The 21,939-nt window shown below is 40.0% G+C and overlaps 1 protein-coding gene and 1 long non-coding RNA gene across 5 annotated transcripts in view; one reads left to right on the top strand and one right to left on the bottom strand.

Annotated features, from left to right (window-relative positions):
- The window catches only part of RDX (radixin), a 41,577-nt gene extending 26,746 nt beyond the window's left edge, over positions 1 to 14,831 (bottom strand). Inside the window, exons 1-2 of one of the 2 annotated variants that reach the window (XM_074860109.1) lie at positions 14,534 to 14,831; positions 6,628 to 6,696 (exon numbers count right to left, since the gene is read on the bottom strand). In XM_074860109.1, coding sequence (XP_074716210.1) covers positions 6,628 to 6,639 — 12 coding nt within the window. In that variant the 5' untranslated portion in view covers positions 6,640 to 6,696; positions 14,534 to 14,831. The remainder of the gene's footprint in view (positions 1 to 6,627; positions 6,697 to 14,533) is intronic. The other variant, XM_074860110.1, reaches the window with a different exon arrangement.
- A 998-nt stretch (positions 14,832 to 15,829) lies between these two features.
- LOC141939748 (uncharacterized) lies at positions 15,830 to 20,015 on the top strand. 3 transcript variants are annotated; one of them, XR_012627719.1, is made up of 4 exons: positions 15,830 to 15,866; positions 15,953 to 16,359; positions 16,460 to 16,497; positions 16,619 to 18,299. It is a non-coding gene; the product is annotated as an uncharacterized LOC141939748 (long non-coding RNA). The 3 variants fall into 3 exon arrangements; XR_012627718.1 differs by adding an exon at positions 19,046 to 20,015 and having other exon boundaries at positions 15,836 to 16,359; positions 16,619 to 16,763; XR_012627717.1 differs by having other exon boundaries at positions 15,836 to 16,359.
- Positions 20,016 to 21,939: the final 1,924 nt, after the last annotated feature.

Genomic DNA, 21,939 nt, shown 5'->3' with positions numbered 1-21,939 from the left:
GAAGCTCCGCAGTGACAGACAGAATTGACACCCAGCAATACAGCACTCCTAGACCAGCCCTCTTACATCCAGAACCAGAAATCATTGACAGACCACCACGACATACACAGTAAAAAAAACCCCAGCAACTCTCCCCCCTGAAAAAACCCAATAAACACCAAACTCCAATGCTTCCAACACCTAACCCATGGAGCTATGTATGGTTTTAATGCAGAGAACATATGACAGCTTCTCAGCTCCCACTTTAGATATATGAATATACTGATGTTCATCCAGCAAAGCTCAGACAAGAAGTGCACTCTTGGGCTGGGAAGAAGGTGGCATTTAAAAGAAAAACATACAACCCATAGGTAAAATGTGAACACCTTCAGGGTTTGCCTCTTTCTGGCAGAATTTCACTGTGACTATATTGTCTTCATGCAACTATATAGTAAATTACATAAGCCAACTGTATTTAAAAGACCACAATGGAAAAGTAAAAGGGCAGGTTAACAAGTTATTTTCTTTTTAAAAAAAATTCTGAGAGGAAGAAAATGCTTAGCACAATGTTTTCTTCAGCTGGCTACCTTTAAGAAACAAACCTGCTGTAAGAGGGTATAAAGAACACAGTGAAGTTTAGCATAGCATAGAAAAAAGTCTGCTGGACATTTAGAAAGATGTTACTGCAAAGTTCTAATTTAGAGCACCAAATCTCTGCTTAGAATACCAATACCTACCTCACAGCTTTTAAAGTGACTATTTAGCTTGGCCCATTTGCCTATACTGAACAATATAAACAAGCAGTCAGAGACAGAAACCTTCCACCACAAAAGGATCACCAAACATTTGGAAAAAATTGGTACAAAAAGTAGTTTCCCCTTATTTCTGGCAAGACAGCTTTGTCTCAAAATCTGGGTACATATACATATTTTTTATCTATTTGTAATAAACTTTTCCCAAATAATAATGCTTTAAACCCTTGTATTGTGACAGTTATCTTCTTCACCTTATAGAACAGAATAGTTTGGGTTGGAAGGGACCTTTAAAGGTCATCAAGCCAAACCCCCCTGCAATGAGCAGGGACATCTTCAAATAGATCAGATTATCAGATTGCTCAGAGCCCTGTCCAGCCTGGCCTTGAATGTTTCCAGGGATGTGGCATCTACCACCTCTCTGGGAAACCTGTTCTAGTGTTTTACCACTCTCACTGTAAAAAAATATTGTCCTTTTATCTAGTCTAAATCTACTCTCTTTTAGTTTAAAACCATATCCCCTTGTCCTATTGCAACAGGCCTTGCTAAAAAGTCTGTCCCCATCTGTCTTATAAGCCCGCTTTGGGTACTGAAAGGCTGCTGTAAGGCTCTTCTTTTCCCCAGGCTGAACAATCCCAACTCTCTCACAGCGTGTCCTCATAGGAGAGGTGTTCCATTCCTCAGATCATTTTTGTAGCCCTCCTCTGGACCAGCTCAGGCAAGTCCATGTCCTTCTTAGGCTGAAGGCCCCAGAGCTAGATGCAGTACTGCAGGTGGGGTCTCACAAGAGTGGAGTAGAGGGGGAGAATCACCTCCCTTGACCTGCTGGTCACACTTCTCTTGGTGCAGTCCAGGATACAGTTGGCTTTCTGGGCTACGAGTGCACATTGTCAGCTCATATCCAGCTATTCATCTATAAGTAGCCCCAAAAGTCCTCTGCAGGGCTACTCTCAAGCCCTTCATCCCCCAGCCTATACTGATACTGGGGGGTTGCCCCAACTCAGGTGCAGGACCCTGCACTTGGCCTTGTTGAACCTCATGAGGTTCACATAAGCCCACTTCTTGAGCTTGTCCAGGTCCTTGGCATCAGAACTTGGCAGTCTGAGTTTATCTGTATTTCACCAGACTTGCTTCAGAATAATTAAACACGGTCAAGGGAAAGGGAAGAACATATACATACATGCTGATTATTCTTTGTGAAGGGAGCAACTGATGTTTTGATAACAAATGTTGCTAATGGGTTATGAGGACATTTGCTGCAGCTCACAAAATTGTTTTTTATAAAAAACAATCTAAAGCAATTATCTATGAAAGAATTCGTCCAAGCCAATAAAGAATATAGTCAATGAACACACCTGGAACAATAACATCCATGTGTATATATTAAAAACATGGATTTCAAATGGGAATTGTATTTTTGTTGTATTCTTTCACTGCTTTAAGAACTTGGAAATAACACTTCTACGCTTCCTTGTAGTATCTAAATGGAACCCTTCACAATTTAATATTAATATTGAACAGTCACCACATTAACCATTGGACCTCTTCTCAAATATAGATAAGAGTCCATAGAATATGCACAAAAACTGATTGTTAGCTTAATAGTCCAATACTTCCTATTATTGTACTTCATTGTATCATTCATAGATACTAGTTGTGGCAGTTCAGCTTTCAGTAGGTATCAATATTTAGTAAGAAAGCCATTTAACATGACATGAAAAAGGTTTCCAGTGGTTTTACTTTAATAAATGCAATATGAATTAGTCACATGCAAAAGTCACAGAAACCAGTCCAATTCTTATAAGAAAACTGCATATAGCAAAAAAAGTTTCTTCCAAGAGTTTCTTCACACTAGTTCAGACAATTACTGTATCAAGTTTGCATATTAAATTGTTAAGAAGTAGCAGTACATTGGTCCCACCGCTTTACACACTGTACAAATATACACAGCACACTCTCCATATCAACCTCAAAGCAGACATAGGAAAAGATACAAGAGAAAAACTAACGAAGGTAAAAAGGTCCTGAGGTCCCTTCCAACAGCATTAGGAACAGAAGAATACAGAATAACGGCAAATAGATTTTACTAATAGACAAATCAAAAGAAAGCAGTTCTCCAAACTGACATCAGTTGTGTATTTATGCTACAGAAATAAATCATATTTCAAATCATAATTCAAATAGTGCATTACCTCAAAGATTTTCCTGTAGAAACCTCTAGTCAAAAATTTATACACTATTTCAGTTCACTCCACAGAAACTACCTTGATCTTGTAAATATTCATTCAAATTTTAAACATCCATATTATTCCAGAATCCGATACTCCTTCTGAACACACAATATCGTAAAACGTTGGAATCGAAAAGAACTCTTTTTTAATCTTTGTAACTTTGACACGTACCCCTGTTACTGTCCAGCATAATGCTTTCTCTTTCGTGCCTTGCAGACTTGTACAAAAACGTTGCAGACTACCAGCAAAAACAGCTGATAATTTTAACTCCTCTTACACCCTATAAATGCAACTAATATTTCAGTCAATTAAACCTAATCTTCTTAGCCTATGAAATGATTAGCAGTTATGTAACTAATGATGTCTAATTTTAGTTTCTGTGTTTCTATTTTTGGTGAAGATCTGGGAGAATGGCATACAGCTTGGAAACATTTTGTATCTGTTCTTTTAGAAAGAAAGTACTGAAAATAAGATTCAACAAATATTCTATTCTTCAGTAAGCAGAGAACTAAGCACTCTGGAAACATCCCTATTAAAGGCTCCAATTTTGATTACAGTAGCAAAGACCTAATTAAACAAAGTCACCAATTTTTTTTAGATGGATCACAACAGAAGCTGAATGAAATTTAATTTTGCACTGCTAGGCAGAACTGAGAATATTAAGTCTCAGAACTATTTTGTTTTAAAAGTAGAGGAGATGCTGAGTGAATTGCTTGAAAGAATAGAAAGCCACTTTGTTACAAACACAGCCAAAGTGAACAGATTTGTCTACTAAAGCAATCAAACAAGAAAAATGTTTCAATTATATATATTTTTCAGGCACATATTACATTAATATCTCAGGACAATATATTAAAGTCACTTTTACACTTTCCAAACAGCCTCTTCACTCAAGCTATTTAACTCAGTAGCCTCTAAGAGAGAAAATCCCAAACACATAAGAACAATGACCTTTTACTACCATGTATAAGAAGATCATTCAAGTGGCATGAACCTTATTTCAGACTGAGACTTCCGGGAAAAATGAAAGATCTTTGCTTTAAAACTCAACTATGCCAAGACCCTTTACTAGTCTTCATTTATTTAATTTTGTCTGGAATACTACATAAAAATTTTCAACGTGAAAGCAACTTTTCTATGATTTAATGTTTACTGATTTCATTTAAACCAATCTATAGCTTAATTATTTGTTACACAAAACAAACTAAAAATCATTCCAAAAATGTGGAGAAAATTTACTTATAGTTGTACTGCACAGATTCACATATTTACAAGATAACCAGATTTTCCAAAAACTATAAACTGGATCATTACAGCAGAATCTGGAAAAAACAATATATACCTAAATAGGTCACAGTAATACAGAGAAGAGAGCTATAAAATAACACTGTCAAAAATCTCACCAGTTACGTTAACTGGGTTTTCTTAGTTCTTATCCATGATTATTTCATTAACTTTCAGGTTACAAGACCTCCAATAATAAAGCTACAGAACACTGACAGTCTTATTGTAGCAGCTGTCAAAAATAAGGAACATGGAGTTGAAGCACAAATAGTTTCCGGAGTAGAAGTACATTTGGTTATTGTGGATTGTCTTTAAAGACAACTGGTAAGAGCTACAGTGAATGTCCAGAGCAAGAGACCTACTACAGTCAAGTACTATCAAACCCTTGCAGAACAGCATGACTCTTCAAAGAACAATGTCAGATTCATTAAACATAACCAATGACTAGGCTCTTACAGTCTCCAAATGAGGAGAGGAAAAAAAAAAGGGAGGGAGGGGAAGCTCCAAAGCAATCTACCATTTAAGAAGCATCCAGAGCAAAACCCGAGGTTTGATCTTTATAGGTAAAATTACTTAATCTTTGGCATGTGTGCTACTTCTTCATTCACTGATTACCAATTATAATTACAGCAACCTGTAGTTTACAAAGAATTCCATATGACTTTTTCAAGAAATATAATCAATTTAATTTCATTTCTTAATGACTCCTTTCACTTGGCTTCCTTCTAAGATCTCATATGAGCCTACATCATCAAGAGATATACAAGAACATCCCAACATGAGAACTCTTTATCTAATAAAGCTACTCACAAAAGGAAAAAAAAAAAATTATCTTTGGCACGAGTTCAGCTTCTTTCCTAAGATCTGATAGCTAATTTCCATTCCTAGGGCAGATTGCGAGCTCTTCCACACCTCTGCAATCTCAGTTCTAAGGATATTGCTTTTCTTGTGAACAACCCTAAAACTGTATTTCCTATGATTTTCTCGGGTCCTAAAAATAGAGGGAACCCCGCCTGCCTAAATTTTGTGGTTCCAATCCCAGAATTTAAAAAGAAGTACCCTCACTCAGGCTGTCTTTTTTTCTAGTCACCACTTCTGTGACTTCATTGCTCTGTAGCTTCCTGGAGTTGGGGGCCTCAGGAATCATATGAGCTCACAGGGACTTTTTGCCTTATTCTTAATATACAGTTTGCCAGCTGAGAAGCTCTATCAAAGGCACTACTCAATTATCATAGCCAGGACTCAAAAAGGTGAGAAAACAGTATGCTGCTAATTCATTTTCCTGCCCTTATTAGTGCAGCTTTCTCCAAGAATGGGGCAGGATACAAGTAACTAGTTCCAGCTTCAGAAAGTACTAAAATGTCACTCCCAATCCACAGCAGTGAAAAGCAGAAATTACTGAAATAATATGGTATGGCCGGTTGGTCAGTAAACCAACAGCAAAGCTCAGAGAGAGCTTCTAGTCCTTGGACAGTCCCATGCTAACTAAGCATTCTTAGTAATAGATCTACCCTGCTCCTAATCTACTACCTCAATGAAACATCACTAAACAAAGAAAGCCTGAGGCTATTACATAAATCAATTGAGTTGAATAGAAATAAGCTCCCCTGACAATTCCATTCCCTTTCTGAATGCTTTCCTCACTGGATACAAAGGGAAGAGACAACCAAAAGTCATTTAACACATGGTAGATGAAATCCTAAACAACCAATATCACATCAACAGCAAAAGAATCAAGCTGCTGAATAATTATGCCCTCAAAGAATTCTAGAACTATTACCAAAACAGAAATTGGAGATTCCCCCCCGCCCAGATAGAAAGTGGATGAACCCTTATCTCAGTTGAAGCAAGATGAATAGGAGACCACAAACACTGCCTATTTCCTCCCTTCAACACTTACCTTCTTGGTTATACCCTCTACCATGGTAAAACTACCACCTAACTTAGTGCTGTTGCTGTCACAGACACTTTGCACATGTTCTGTCTTCCCCTGCCAAATCCTGCAGCAAATCCTTCCACTGATTCTCACAGTCACTGAGTCAGGCTCAAATTATGCCCCCATTAACCACTATATGTCATCTCATCTCAAAGTCAACAATTCCTGAAAAGTAATCCCTCCTGCCAGCCAAATGGGCTCTAAGTTCATTGTGGTTTATAAGTACGGCCCCCACCTCCAAGTCTGCTTCATGCCCTCTGCAGAACTGCACTTTCTTGACCTTTTTTCACATTGTTATTAAACTATCTCAACTCCAGTTGTACATTATCAGATCTCATGAAATCTAGAAAGGGCAGAGTCAAAACAACTACAGCTGTTATAAGATCACCACTCTGAAACATGAAAACCCCGTTAGATTTAGATGAGTAAGAAAATAGCTACTTACTGGTTTCGGCATTTTCTTGTTTTCTTTAATCTCTCGTCCACTTAAGTCTTCTACAAACTCTGTCCCCTTCTGTCAAAAACAAAATTAAAAGGGTTGTTTTTAAATTAATCAAAACAGAGTTCACGTACATCACAGCAAATAGTACAAATTCCAAAGCAGGTAAACAAGTGCTCTACATGTACCAAAATACATTTCTCAGTAGATGACATAAATAAAAAGAAACTAAATTAACCAGTATCAGAATCTGTATCTTTAAGTAGTAACCTCCTTTCTAGTTTTTGTAGAATATTAACCCACTAACGTTAGAATAAAGAGACAACAGTTCCCCAAGTACTAAAAATTCTTTTTAAAACTTTTCCAGATATCTTCTAGTATTAAAAACCTTTAACATTATTTATGAGGAAGTAGAATTTGTACAAAGAACTCCAAAGCTGCAATTTAATCTGTCAGCTCTAGTCAAACTTGAAACATCATGAAAACAAAGAAAAAAACTAACACAATTTTAAAGCATCAAAACTGTATTTGATGTCTATAAAAACATCCGTTTCTCTCAGTGAAGGAATGATACGGTCATTTTTCCCAAATGAAGACAAATGCAAGTACACCATCACAGTAAAAAAGGAAGAAAATCTGCTCTGCTTAAAATAGAGTTGGTTTTTTTTTTTAAGCAGAAAGGCTGTAAGTTATGTCTATGTGGTAATGAAAATATTCACTACTGTGTTCTGTTCCAAAAAAGTTTTTATGACTGAAAAAAATACGCTTGCAATGTTACTGGTTGATAGCATCCTGCTTCCTTTTCAATTCATTCTAACTCAGGAAGAATAAGCAGCTAGTCACCTTCTCTCACACTCTTAAAGTAATGACTTCCATGAATCAGTCCTGCTGCTGGTCTGCAAAGAGTACCAAAGATGGCATTGTCTTCAAAAACATTATTAACTTGAATTACATATATACTAAGAAGAATGAAAGTGACATACTACTCTGAATAATCTGAGATTCCAGTATTATAACTTCATGACTGCATCAGATGAATAAAATTTTCAGAAGAGCTTAAAAACAAAAACATATAAGTAGAAAAACAAAATGCGTAGAGTAATTCGTTTATCAAAAGCAAACTTCTCATTTATAAAGAAAAATGCAAATATAAAGTATTGTTATATGTATATTTACAAAAGTAGTTCTTTTTCCTTGTTTTTCGGAAATTAAAAAATACAGTAAATATTAGAAACATTTGCACAGCAACCTAAGGTGCACTAGCATTTCATTTTTATTTCTTTTTCTAATCTGTAGAGATATCTTTGAAAAGAAAGGGTCTGGAAAAAAGAGATAAAAGATTAAAATGGCATTTAAGAACCATCAATGTTGTCGGCTCATGAAGAAAAATGAATATTAAGACTAAAGATTAAAGAAAGAGAGATCTAATGCAAATGTGGAGCAAACTTTGTTTAACGAAAAATCAGCCTGAAAAAATTAAAACAGTATCTTTAAGTTATATTCATTATGATATAATTAAATGTAGCACAACTATAAAGGTATAATACTACATTTGCTTACCATAAAGACAATTACATTCCAGCAGATTTATTTTTTTTAATTACAGAAGGTATTCTAAAGTATTGGACACTATCAGTAAGACTACTATTTTAAGATATTGTTCAACATAGTCTTGAAAATATGAATACACTTTTCTGTAATTTCCTCCCCCCCCCCTTTTTTTTTTTTTAAACCACAAAAGCTTTTGGGGGGAGAGGAGGGAGGAAAAGGGTTTTGGGTGCTTACAAGACTGGCTTTTGATAAAATTCAATGGCACATTTCCATTTCACAGAAGAGATTGCCCCCTCTTCTCTCCCCTTTCCTTAATGTACTCCTCAGAAAAATTCAAAAGAGTAGTAAGAAGAAAAACAAGCTTGGCTCCAATATCTGCTAACAGTAAGCAGGATTCTGAGTTGCAGTAGTCCCTGTGTTCATCTTTTTGACAGTAGAGGCTCATTGCTTGCAAAACTAAAGGCAGACTGAAGCCCTAAACTCAGTTAATTAACGATGCAAAAGCTAAATTAGATTCTCATCCACCATTTTATAAGTGTGCCAACTCAACAGTACTAAAAGGAATAGAAAGTAGCACAACTAATTTTTATGTGCCTATAGTTATATTAGCATTGAAAAGAAGGGGTATGGTAGGATGATTGATAAGTCAGTCCAGTCTCCAGGAGACAAACAAGAGCCTATGGCACAAGGCCGAGATCTGTGTTATCAACTGATTACTTTCTAAGGTCTTTCTAAGAGATACCATGTCTATCACTTCCTAAAATGACTGTCATAGCCTCATACTTATGGAAGAATTTACAACGATAAAATATATGTCCCAACTTCTTGCTTTGGGTTTTACCCAAACATTTTGTTAAACTATTATCAACCAACCCTAAATTACTGATTTGAAAACATATTTTAAAACCTTGAGGTAATTATTAAAATCAGAAACATGACTACAAAGTTTTATAGGATAATTCTATGTCATCAAATCACAATTGGTAGACATATAATTTAAATGAGTTTACAGAATTACCATTTACTGTTCGCATGCAATAAAACAAAGCCATCAGCTAAAAGTAAGAATCCTCTTGTGCAAAACTCAATAAAAATGAAGTCTCACTGTCAGCCCCACAGATCTCATGGGCCTGATAAATTATCGCGGTACGTGAGCAACATAAAAAAACCTGCAAAATAAGTAATATCCCAGGCATTTTTTGTTGAACTGTTTGCTGCAATATCTTTTACTAATTTTTTAGTAAAAAAAAAATTCTATCATTTCTTTAAAAAAAATATAGAAATTTAATAAATTTAGAGCCAACTATGCTGAACTTGTTTCCATTGCAGATGGTAAAGACCTTGTGCCACATTATACGAAAAAATAATCAAACTCAACTGATAGGGTCTACAACTTAAATTCATGGACCATTGTTTCCATTTTATATATAATGCAAAAAGCAGCCTGTGTCTATATATATTCATACTCAAAATGTTATGCAATTTCAAAACAGTATATTCACACAAAAGCACTGCAACTAAGTATTATATGTATATAAAAATCAAGGAGTTCACAAATCTTAAAACTGTGCAAAAATTGAAATCAAATAAGCACTGAATAGAAAATAACGCCCTATCTTTCCCGATTAATGCCACCAGCTAACATTAAAACCAAAACAAATATAAGGAAAATATTTGTCCAAAAGAAACCACAAATCACTGCCAGGCAAAATATTGTGCATCTCCACTATTATTACTGGAGTAGGAGCTCACTTCTGCTACTTACGCGTTTCCAATAAATTTATATTTAGTGGATGCAACCATAGCAGTTTTATGAAATTTTTATCTTTGAAACAATTAATTGCTTATACTTAACACTCATGTGAAATGGCATTGCAAGTAGAGGGGAAAAAAAAAAAAACAACCAACACCACAGCCAACTGGGATTGGGAATGATATTCCTGTCGCTTCCTGCATTCTGAAACCAGCTTGTGACCTACTAGATATAAAGACTCATCACTTCGGCATTTCTATTCCCAAAGGTGCCTCTTCCAAGCCAGGATTAGCAGGGTTGTGACTTTGCAGAGTTCCTACTGCTACAACACTCCAGCCCTCGAGACCTTCACAGCATATGCAGTAATCTGGACTCTGGACCAAACCACCAAAATATCAGCAGGCTCCACATCACAAACAAACAAAAAATCATCCAGAACTTCAAGAATTATCTTGAAATGAAGAACTGTGATTTCAATTCCTTTCAATACAAGGCAGTTAGAATTTTTAAATCAGTATTATCCATGTTTCCAGTTATGTCACAGAAGCCAACAAATAGAGCAATTGTTGGAAGATGACAAAGAAAGCTTTCTTCGGAAAATGATGGTGCATAAAATGCTTGATGCCAAAATTCTGTCAAATAATTTATGCAGCAGCTGTTTTCAAAAGCAACATTCATACACACAGCCACGGGTCTGAGGTCAGGTGAGGATGGGACAGGAGGCAGAAGGCGGGAGCAGGACGCCTGGCTGGCAGAGAACCAACCGGCAAAAGCAGGATCCCTATCTGACAGCTTAGGACAGTCTCTCAGAAGCAGTCTCTTCAGCAGTGTGCCTCAAAGCTCTAGCGAGAGGGTCATCACCTGTTTTCCTACATACGATGGCAGGACCACAGAGCTTTAGCCACAGCAATGTAACTAACTCGCTTACAGGAACTCATTTAAAATTAATATACTTTTTCTTTTCAAAGTCTTATACCATCCCATTTTTTGTAATCCCTACAAGTTTTAGATCTTTGGGGAGGCAGCAAAAGGCAACTTACAGGCCACTGTACCTGACTAACTGGTCTCAGCTTTCTACAACAACACCTCTATTCCAAAGCAGCCTGTGAATGCCTGCAGGGCAATCATCTTGTAGACTAACAGCTCCCTAATGACACACTTGCTGCAGTCCAATAAACAAGCACATTCACTACAGACTTTACTTCTGCATTCATCTTTTTCAGAAGGACAGGACAGAGAGGTTGTCTACACAACTGTCTGTGATATAACCAAACCAAGGGGGGGATCCAAAACAAGCCATCTATCTCACAAAAAAAGGAAAATAAGAAAAATAAAGAGCTGAATTTTATAACTAACATGTAATAATTGAGATTTGACTAGTGGTAGAGATCACATGCAGAGCTTTACATGACAACTTTTTTTTTTTCTCTGAGTAAAGTATCTTTACCTTCTTAAAACCACCGTTTCCCCCAATCCTCCTTTCCCTGAAACACTTGAGATAGGCTTGCTGTCTCTCTGAAAAATAACTGCAATATAACCTGCACAATTGTTATGCATTAAATGTATTCAGTTAATTATATTTGAAGAGTGAAGTGTTTCTTCTAAACTGGAGTTCCTGAGAACTTCAGAAGTACAAATGAAAACTTGGAAGTTGCCAACACAGTAGTTAAATAAAAAGCAACACAGACCAGCCAAAGAATATTCGTGCAATACTTGCAGTTTTACCAGTTAATAAACTGGTATGCTACAGATGTGCTATACAATTTACATATAGTTAATATTTATTAAGTTTAGTAACCTTAACTTCAAATTTTAGCTTCAAAGTATTCACAATTGGCCTATTTGAAGTAACTCTTAAGATTTTTAAGGGTCCTACAATGACAGTATGGCCAGTCTTCCCATGTACATCTGATATACAAGCAAAAATGGAAATAAAAGAACGTGACTGATGCAGGTACTCTATTGTTTCAAAGTGAAATAAACTTTTCTCTAAAAATAAAGTTAGCAAAGGATCATGACATAACCAAAATTCTGGGTATATCCCATTTAAAAACCAGGTATTATATTTTCTGAATGATGCTGTTAAGTCTCTTAGAACTAGTTCCATAAAATAAAGGAAACTTATGAACATGAACTGGCCACTCACATCAGTCTCCATACGCACTAGCTAGAGTTCTTAAATCAAAATGTTCCAGTGTAAAGATTATTAACTCCCTTTTTGGGCCAATGTAATATTTGTTTTTCCTTGTACTACATGACTTGAAGGTTTCATTTCACGGAGTGATTAATAAATGTCTAAAGCAGAAAGGAAAAAAGTTTAAATTTAAAGCAGAGCTACGAATTAGCCTACTGGTAAAGTTAGCCCACAGATACAGCCCTTCAATCTTGAAAGGAAAGAGTTTACCTAGGCCCCTTCAGCTCTGGAGTAAACTTGCTGAGCATGCAAGATACGCTGAGTGCTGCTTTAATGGATCAGTATCTTTCAACAATCAGGACTTTCTTTAGAAGTTTGTATAAAGCTTTGTTTACATTTACAGACTTGAAAATCCTCCCTTTCCTCTACTCCCACAGATTCCTGATGCTATACAAAGTGATAGGACAGCTTTGATGTATTAAACACACCCCATAGAAAGAAGTAATACCTTAAACAACTTCCCTTTTCACCTCTGCCAGCATAAGTACCCCTTCTCAAAAAGTGGAGCAAGACTGTTGAAGAAGAAAGGCTGTATACCTATCCTGGGCGATGGCTAAAGTAACTTTCTTTACCAGGAACTGCCTTCTAATACCAAAACCCCTCCGCTTCTTACGCCCCTATTTTTGCATCTTGTAGATGGATCCATATTCTCACTCTATGGCTTTACCTAATTTTCTGTGAACCAACTTTTTACTGGCAGTTCTATTATCATCAAGCCCTGCAATGCTCTCTACTGCAATGGCAGAAATAGTCAGACCAGAACTCTTTTTGTCATCACTACAAACACTTTTACACCGTTTCTTTCAGCCAGCAATCAAGGAAAACTCTCTGGACAGCTCCTGACATGTCACACCATGTCATTTTCACTGTGTTTCCTACAGCTGTTTGTTGTACTTTTGCTCTCTAGTCTCCCAACCTGATAGAAGAGCTGTGTCACTTCAGCACAAAGCTTGGAAATATGCCACTGCCTTGCAAGTGCCATTTGCTGGGAGGTTGCTTATCTGGGAACATTACACTGACTTGTAGTTTATTTTTCTCACAGTCCCTCTTATGCTAAATCAATAGATCAATAGAGGCAAGTCTTGTAATGCAATAAACAGTTACTACTTGTCTCTTATCTTTAACGATCAAAAAACTACCTCATCACAGTAGCCGTAACGTTACTGTACGCCAACTCCACGTCTTCCCTCACAACACGCATTGCCCAGCAGCATTGTGCCAACGCACTATATAAAAGCTGACAGCAACAATGGTATTTCTACAGCCTTCTGAATATGTGAAGTGCTGCGCAGGCAGATACATCCTCAAAACACTTCTGTGACATAAACACGATGACAAGCATCTCTGATGAAAACAAAACAGAGTAAAATGCAGGGACATGTCTGAGGCCTGACACAAACCAGTCACAAAGACAGAATTAATTAAAACTCAGAACTGCAACTCCCATAACTCAGTTAAAAAGATGAATCTTTTTAAAAGTCTGTACCAGAAAGAGGAACATGAAATACTTGTCTAGGTTGTTACATAGACTGGAAAAGACAGTTTAATAGCCCCGTACAAGTGATGTGCTTAGTTGCGTTGGCATAGAATTCAAAGAGTTATTTTTTTCAAATCCGAATTAAGAAAACTGACGGAAGAGAAGCGAGTTCCACAACGTTGAAACTAAAACCCCTTATCTGCGCTAGACTTTAAGCATCAAGGTTAATTACAAATGCCCACGACTTGTACAAAACATTAATCCATTCAAAAAAACAATGCACAAAGGCTCATTCAGAGCCACTGTGCCCATTACGTCGGCCAGTATTTAAGGACTCTAAAAATGTGCATTTGTTGAAAACAATAGACAGCAACAGATGCTTCAAAGCACTTGTTTATGAAGTAATTCCTTATTATTCTTCCACACCGCCACAGTCAGCTGGCCGACCCGACTGCCACATGTCTAGGGTAACCTCAAGAGCCACGACGCTCGGGGACATGAATAATGCAGAGGGGGCTGCGCGGCACGGGCACGCCGAGGGCGCGCTCCCGGGGCTTCCCCGACAAAGCGCCCTCCCGCCCGCCGCCCCCTCAGAGGCGGCGGGGTGGCCGAGCCGGGCCCCCCTCCCAGGCGGCGGCGGGCGCTGCGCCCCGGACCCGCGCGGCGCGTCGCCACGCCGCGTCGCCGCCGCAACAAGTCGCCTCGCTGCGCGCCGGTGCCCGCCGAGGGCTGCGGGGGGGCTCCCGCCTCCGGCTGCCGCCAACGCGGCGGGGGAGCCGGCCCCCGCGGCCCGCCGCCCCCGCGCTGCCCTCCGGGGCGCCGCGGCCGGGGAGACCCCGCCCCCGCGCCCGCTGACAGCCGCCCGCGCTCTCCTCGCCTCCGCGCCCCGCGGGGCCACCGCGGCCTGGGCGGCGGCGCGGCCGCTCCCCCACCTCACCTGGGGCTCCGCTTCCCCCGCGAGCGGGGTGGGCGCTCCGCGGCGTCGGGCGGAGGGGAGGAACGAGACCCCGGGGTAGGGTGCTGGGCGCGGCGCTCTCCGCTCCTCGTGGGGCAGGGCAGGGCAGGGCGGCGTCCGTCCGTCCGTCCCCCGCCGCCGCCGCGCAGCTCCCCCCTCGCAGCGGCGCAGGAGGCGCCGCGGGGCCGCCCCGTGCTGCTCGCCGCGCCGCCAGGGACGAGGCGCCAAGCGCAGCCGCCGCTGACAGCTCCGCAATATGGCGGCGGCCGCCACCGTTCAGATTTTCCCCCCTATCAGATGTTGCTCCTGCGCCCGCACTGGGCATGCGCGGCGCGGCCCAGCATGCGCGGCAGGCGGCGCGAAGCCGCTGCCCGTAGTGCCGGCGCTGGCGGAGGGGCGCGGGGGCTGGCGGCGCGCGAGCGGCCCGCGGGCGCGGAAGGAGCTGTGCGCGGCCGTAGTGAGGCGGCGGTGCTGTGGCCGGCGGCTGGGGCTGCCGCTGGGGGACGCCGGAGGTGGTGGTCGGAGTTCCCGTGAGGGGACGGCAGTGAGCGCGCCCACCCTCTGAAGCGGCGGCCGGGGCACGGCGGCCCCCAGCCCTGCCAGAGCCGGCACCGCGCTGCGGCCCCTCTGCGCGGGGCTTCGCCGCGTCCTGCATGCTCGGGCTGCGCCGGTGCCCGGAGAGGCGAGTGCCCCGCGGAAATGACCCGAGCACAGCTCTGCCCGCGCGTGTCTGCCTGTAATAGCTCCTCGGCGGTAAAGCCGCCCTCCAAAAACTCTTTGCTCACGTCAGGGAGGAGAAGAGGAGAAAGAACACTTCCGTCACCACAGCCGGGGCTGAGGGCAGACCGGAGAAGATAAAGCCAGAGGAGCTGGCAGCGCGGGTGTTTTCCATTCAAAACCCCGCGAGGAAATAACGCGCCCTCCTTTTTTTCTGGGGAGAAAAAGGCGCGCGGGTATTTCAGGGGGCCCCGTGGGTGCGATAGGCGCGGTGGGGGCCCGGGTGTTTCGGCAGATAGGGCGGTGCCACGGCCGGGAGCGGGGCGCGGGCTGGGGTGAGCCAGGGGCTGGGATGGTCGAGCTGTGGTGGCTCTTAAGAAGAGGGAAGCCGTCAGAGGAAGAGCACGGAATGCAGTTTGAGTGGAGGGCGCTGAGCCTGTTCCCTTCCTCCATCTCATCGCAGTGATGCGACCCTCGCTGCTTTTTCATCACTCGGGTGGGGGAAGGAGTCACACTGAGGGGTGAGATCACACTTTTTCATGTACATATTTTCATTTTTTCAGACACAATCCCAATGGGGATGGAGAAGAAAACAGCAGTAAGGAAAATCCTTCTGAAGGACAGAGAGGTTGGGGCAGTCCCAGCCCCCTCTGTGCTTTTTTTGCAGTTTATTTCTGTTTGCAGGAAAGTGAAGGTGCTCCCTGAGCTCAGTGGCAACATAGCCAGGGAGGCCAAACAGCAAAGTTCAGTGCAAAGGGATCCACTTGAGCTACCAACTCTGAGTCATGCAGCTGCTATTAATACACCTCGCCCTCTGGCTGTCTGATAAAGAAAGAAAGGTTGGGGGAATAACTAAGAGGAATTTTCAATTAAACCTGCTTCCAAAATAATCATAATAACATTTTAGGATGAATCGGAGGTGGGGAGAAGGGGAAGAAGAAGAGAGCAGCCTGGCAAACAACAAGGAAGAATCTCCCAGAGAATCTGTGGGAGCCTCAGTGCCTATTTTTTTTTTTTAATTTGTTTGGACAAAATTCCAATAAACTAGATGACTGCATAATACAAACTACGATGAGATTAAATTGAATTATGTAAGCTTGAGTTTAATTGCATCTTCTAGAGGCATTTAATGAGTTTAGTCTGTGATGATTTTATGCATTTGTGTATTTCAAACAGACATTTCTCTTGCAGTTATTATCACAGAACCTGAACATCTCAGGCTATTAAAGGTATGTTCAATTTCCTCCCATGGGCTAAAATTTCAATTCCAGCTTTGTTTATGCCATTTTGCTCCAAGGAAGACATGACAGTGGCTAATTCTTCCTTCCTCTCTGTTGTTCTTCATCACAGAGAACATCCTGGCTTGAAACAGAATATTTTGCAGTACATTAAACTTCTAAAGTGCCTTGCAGCCTCTGCAGATACACAGTTCCACTGACCAGCCAGCATTAGTATGCAACGTACTCTTCCCTGTTCAGACGGCCTTTTGCTGCAGGTCAGAGTAAGATCTAAGGGAAATGAAAAAAACCACCACGGAAAACCAAACCCCGTTTCATTCAGTCAGCTAAAGAAATTGTCTACGATTCAGTGCAGTGCACAGATAAAATGTGTTTACTTTAGTTGACTGAATGAGAGGCTTGCTTTTCTTCCAAAATAGTCCATTGTGAACTGGTTCAAATGTAGAATTATTGCACTAGGGCATGGTTTCTTTACTAGTGTTGATAGCATGTGGAAGAAAGTTCTTTCAATTTGTGCATTATCACCGTAGGATATGCTTATCTCTTATCCCGTTACATGACGAATATTATTGCTCAAAAATGTCAAGGTAAATAATAGTCTTATCTTCCTTGTCAACAGTATAATGTGGTTTTCTTCTCACCTTGCTTCCTTAACAAGGTGTAAAATTGCAGTTTGTCTGATAAAACAGGGCAGTAAAAACAAAAGTGTAGTTAGAGATCGTATTCTTTTTAGCCATGAAATTGAAACTACAGAAAGAACTACAGGCAGTAAAGAGAGCTTTCAGATAGCCATATCAACTTAAATTACACTGTTCTATAAGAGGTAGGTTATAAAGATAACGATAAGAATGCCATAACTGCAAGATATAAAGGTTTGTCTTCCAGCAGTAACGCCAAAATACAGCTCTTCATTAAAAAACAGATTTTAAACTTTCATTACCCTATCTGAGGAATCAAACCTAGAATTGCTTTTGAAAGTAAAGATTTCCAGGCCAATGCTTCTTTTCTTTTTCAGTGCACCTGCAAAGGCATAAAGCATTAGTCAGTGAAGACCCAGTTGTGTGTTAGTCTACTTTTATTAAAGCTAAATGTATAATCCAAGGGGCATTTATTGGATAAGGCATTTTGGAAAGGAGAACTAGGAAAAAAAAAATCACCTTGAGGAATTACTGAATTTTTTGGCATCTTAAATGGTATGCAACACACCTTTACTTTATCCTCTAATTCAATTAAGATTTATGCCATCAGCTAGGATAGAAGTATAGTTCTGCCCATACCATGTCCCTAACATGAAAAATTATACATGGACCTAGTCTACAAGCCTAGCAGCTAGCCACTCTGTCTGGGAATATTTATGCATATGACTCAACACACACATACTCATCTATTAATATGTTTACAAAAGCAGACCTTACATCATCTAAAATTATTGCAGGGTAATTTTACTATTACTAATTGTATGGTCTAAAACAAATTTGTTCATTTTTTTGTCAGTATTTGAATAACAATAATAGGATATGTTACCTTAATGGACATGAATCGTATTTATTTTTCCAACAAGTATGTTAGATTACCTTTTAAAGTCTTTGCTAGAAATGGAATTGAAAGAATTTTGTGGTCATTAGATGAATCCAATTCACAGATATTTTAAATATTTGGTGAAAATAAAATAAATGTCTGAAGTAATAATTTTTATGTCTGTTGTTAAATTGGTCTGTCATTTAAAATTAAATTTTTCATGCATTATTAAAATACCAGATTTCAATAAAAATATAAGGGTTCCAGTAGCAACACTGAGCATTCCAAGTTGCCTTTATTGTGTGCATATATATAGTCTCAACTTTGATCAAGTTAAAAGGCAAAATGTGGTATGACTCTGGAGGGATTTGTCCTTTTCCTTTCTGAAATACCACAGCTGTGTGAAGCTCACTTAGGTGTCCTTCAGGGCCATGATCCTGCAATTGTCAGCACCTCCACAAGCCTCAGCTCTGGGGAGGGTGACAGGAAGTCCAGGTCCAGGGCTCTTCAGCTGGATATTTCCTTTCACGAGTGTGGTGATGAGGGAGGACAGACCTCATGTGCAAAAAGTTACACGGAAGGGGGATTCTCCCTCCCTCCCCTTCAGGGACACGCAGGAAACAACCTGATCAAAACGTCTGAAAAACAGCAGTCAAGATAATCTACTAATGAACTGGTGTGTTGGCAGCTGGCTTGGTGCAGGCCCTCCTACCTTTTGTTTTAACAACCTAGCTGAGGAGGCTTAGCCTCACATTGACGCTGAAACTTGACTGGCCAGCAGACACCTTCACCACTGAAAATCTGTAAGGTTGTTTGCAAAAGTTTTGTCCTGCGGTCCAATGAATTCCTGCTGGTGAAAGACTTAAGGAGAACATTGCTTCTCTTTATGACCGTGCCCACCAGAAGCAGACACGTTACACTGGCCTAGGGCCTGGCTGAGTGAGAAGCCCAAAGGCTTTACCACTGACCATCTCACACATGTGACCTCTTCCAATGACACATTTTTGGTTTTCTCTTTTAGGTATTTAGTCTCCGGTACTACAGCAGATACCAGCCTATCTCAGGACCAAATTTTAATATCTTTGCTGTTCAAGATGGAAGTAGTAAAATCACTTGGACAGGAGTGTGTTTATTCAACAGTGTCAAATACAGATCTTAACAATTCATTCTAAGGGAATCAGTGTTTGCATCTGTGGTAATAATTTGCTAATTGAAGTTTTGTACACAAAGTATGTATTATGCAGACCTTATGTTCCATCTATTATTTCAACCACCATTATCATTTTATGATTTGTTTTTGTAACTGTTGGTAATTGCACAAGAGACAAGTTAACAAATTAAGCTGCTTTGCAATTAGGGTTGGGGCAAGCTGTCTGAATTCCTGTATCCAAGATGGGACATAACTGCTCATGTCACTGCTCTTGTGTCATGTCACCCAAACATGCCTTCACTGATACATAAGGTTGTCATCTAACAGCTGACACTTAGCTGCAGTTCCTGCTTCTGGCCACTTAATGTTTTTATCTCATTCATAGTTATAATTATTATGACAAGTACAAGTTGTTCCACAGTGACAGCATTGTTTTTTAAGTGACAGCATTTATTTTAGTTATAATGTGGCTGTAGCTGGGTCGTGTCCATGGCATTGTAAATCAAAGTCATTGATAATCATAGAGGTATTCACTTTAGTGAAATAATGTTAAGTATTTATAATGGAATAAAAGAGGTTGTAAGGTACTAGGCAGAGTTAAAGGCACCAATCCAGACAACAACTTTTTTGATGAAACTATTTCTGTGGGTGAAAAAAAGGAATATGGTTTCCAAGGAACTGGATGCAAGTGTTTGAAAGCTTGAAAAATATACACAACTGTTAGAGCCAAAGCAAATGCTTTTGTTTGGTGTTTTTTTTCCCCTAAGGCACATGTACACTGTTCTGAGATACAGCCATACAACTTTGTGAATAAACAAAATCATATTAAAAAGTAGAGCTTTTTACTAGGAATCGGTCACTGAAGTATTTTTAAGTCCTGACTGCTTCTAATTTTATTGCATTTACTTGCTTCCTTATTAACAAGCAGAAATAAGTAAGACTGTGGAAGGGGAGTTACAACTTTTCAGGCAAAATACATTCTCAAGACTTGGTGTTATCTCCCTGTTCTACCAAAATGGCCATGTCAAAACCTCAATATAGAAGTCCACCTTTCCCCTCAACTCTAGCCAAATAGAGTGGCTAAGACTCATTTTTTAAGATGGGAATTTCCTGGAATATTTGTATATATTTAGGAAAAAAGAGTGAAAATTGAAGTAGACTGTTCGGTTTTGTGTTTTCCAGATATGGGACATTTTTGATAGCCTGCCAGTAGCATCACAAAAGATGAAAAAATGCCTGCAGAACCAAAGGAAACACCCCATCACCTCTTTAAAGGGCATATTCCACAAGTCTCCCCAACCCACTTTTATTAAGAAAATGGTTTAGTTAGAGGAAAACAGATGGCAATTTTTGCCAAAGTTCTTTTCAGCTAAACCCTGTGTAGCCCCTAATCATGAAACTCTGGTGAAAAAAACAATAGCAAAAAAAAAAGTCCCAGCATGAACATTACGTAAAGAAGTAGAGACTGAATACAATTCCTCTCTTATTTTAAATGTTATGCCTCCACTGAAATCACTGGCTTATTTCAGAGTTAATCCGCTAGTACTGAGTACAAAGTCGTAAGTCCGTAGACATTCTGAGCTTCTGAAGGAATTTAGGAACAAAAAGGCTGAGCTGATATTAGCAAAGCATTTGTCATTAAATCCAGCTACAGCTTTATTACTGAAGTGGACACCCCCACAGATTCATCTTTTCTCACCTCATAAGCATAGCAAGTGATGAATGTATCAAGGCACTTCATTTGCAGAACTAGATTAATCTCAAGGTTTTATCATCAGCACACCTACAAAGATGCAATTTTGAGTCTACAATGTAATTTAGACTTAAGAGGGCACCTGCTCTTGCAGCAATTATTATGTTGCAATCTAACTTTGTCAGAACAAATCACTCTACATTAAAGTTCAGCAAAGAGAAACACGAGGCAGGAAAGGGAGAAAGACAAGATAATTTTAGGATGCTAAGAACTTCAGTGTGCTGTGTCTCCAAGAATATTTTTAAAGGCTGCTCCTTTTTTCTTTTCCCTGTGTATGAAGAAGGTCTGAAACATTTAAGAGTATTTATTTGCTTTTAGAAAAAAATACTAAGAGACACAGTCTTTGGCTATCCTTACGGATACCTCAAAGGCAGTTGAAGAACCAGGTGGGCTGGAATATTACAAGAGTACCAAAGCAATGAATACGATTAAATTGAAATGGGAAATTAGTTTGACTTAGTCCCCTTAAGGGTCTAAATTCTGCTAATGGTTTTCTATTACACATCATTCATGAAGTTCACTGGTGAACAGAGATTGAAAGGATGGCACATAAGGACAGATTTGATACTTCAGGTGCTGCTGAAGTTGAAATTACAAAATAGATAAGTAGCTCCATGAAATTAGATTGACTGAGGTTGTGTGTGCTTGGAAACAGAGCCCTGTAACTGACTGACTCAGTGTAGCTGTAATTCTTTCCTGTGGCTGAGGCAAACCTGAGAACTCTGCCTGGCGTGGACTCCCTGCTGACCGGCAGATATGAGATTGCTCAGTCAATCCTTCCCAGCTGGGGACACTTCAGTTGTCTTTTTCTTCTTTCTTGATGGCTATTTACATGAAATTTGTAGGATATTAATTTCTTCCAAGGCCCCTACCTTTCTTGCCTTTAGTTGAAGTTGGCTAATAGGTTTTAAAGTTATCAAGTAAACTTGCAGAGGAACCTAGTTTGATGACAAAAGCTGGGCTGAAAATGAAGGCAGAAGAAGTACCAGTCCAAGTCACTTATCTTGTTAAG

This window comes from Strix uralensis, chromosome 2 (genome assembly GCF_047716275.1).
Source record: "Strix uralensis isolate ZFMK-TIS-50842 chromosome 2, bStrUra1, whole genome shotgun sequence".
Lineage (NCBI taxonomy): Eukaryota > Metazoa > Chordata > Aves > Strigiformes > Strigidae > Strix > Strix uralensis.
This window is presented reverse-complemented; position numbering and strand designations above follow the sequence as displayed.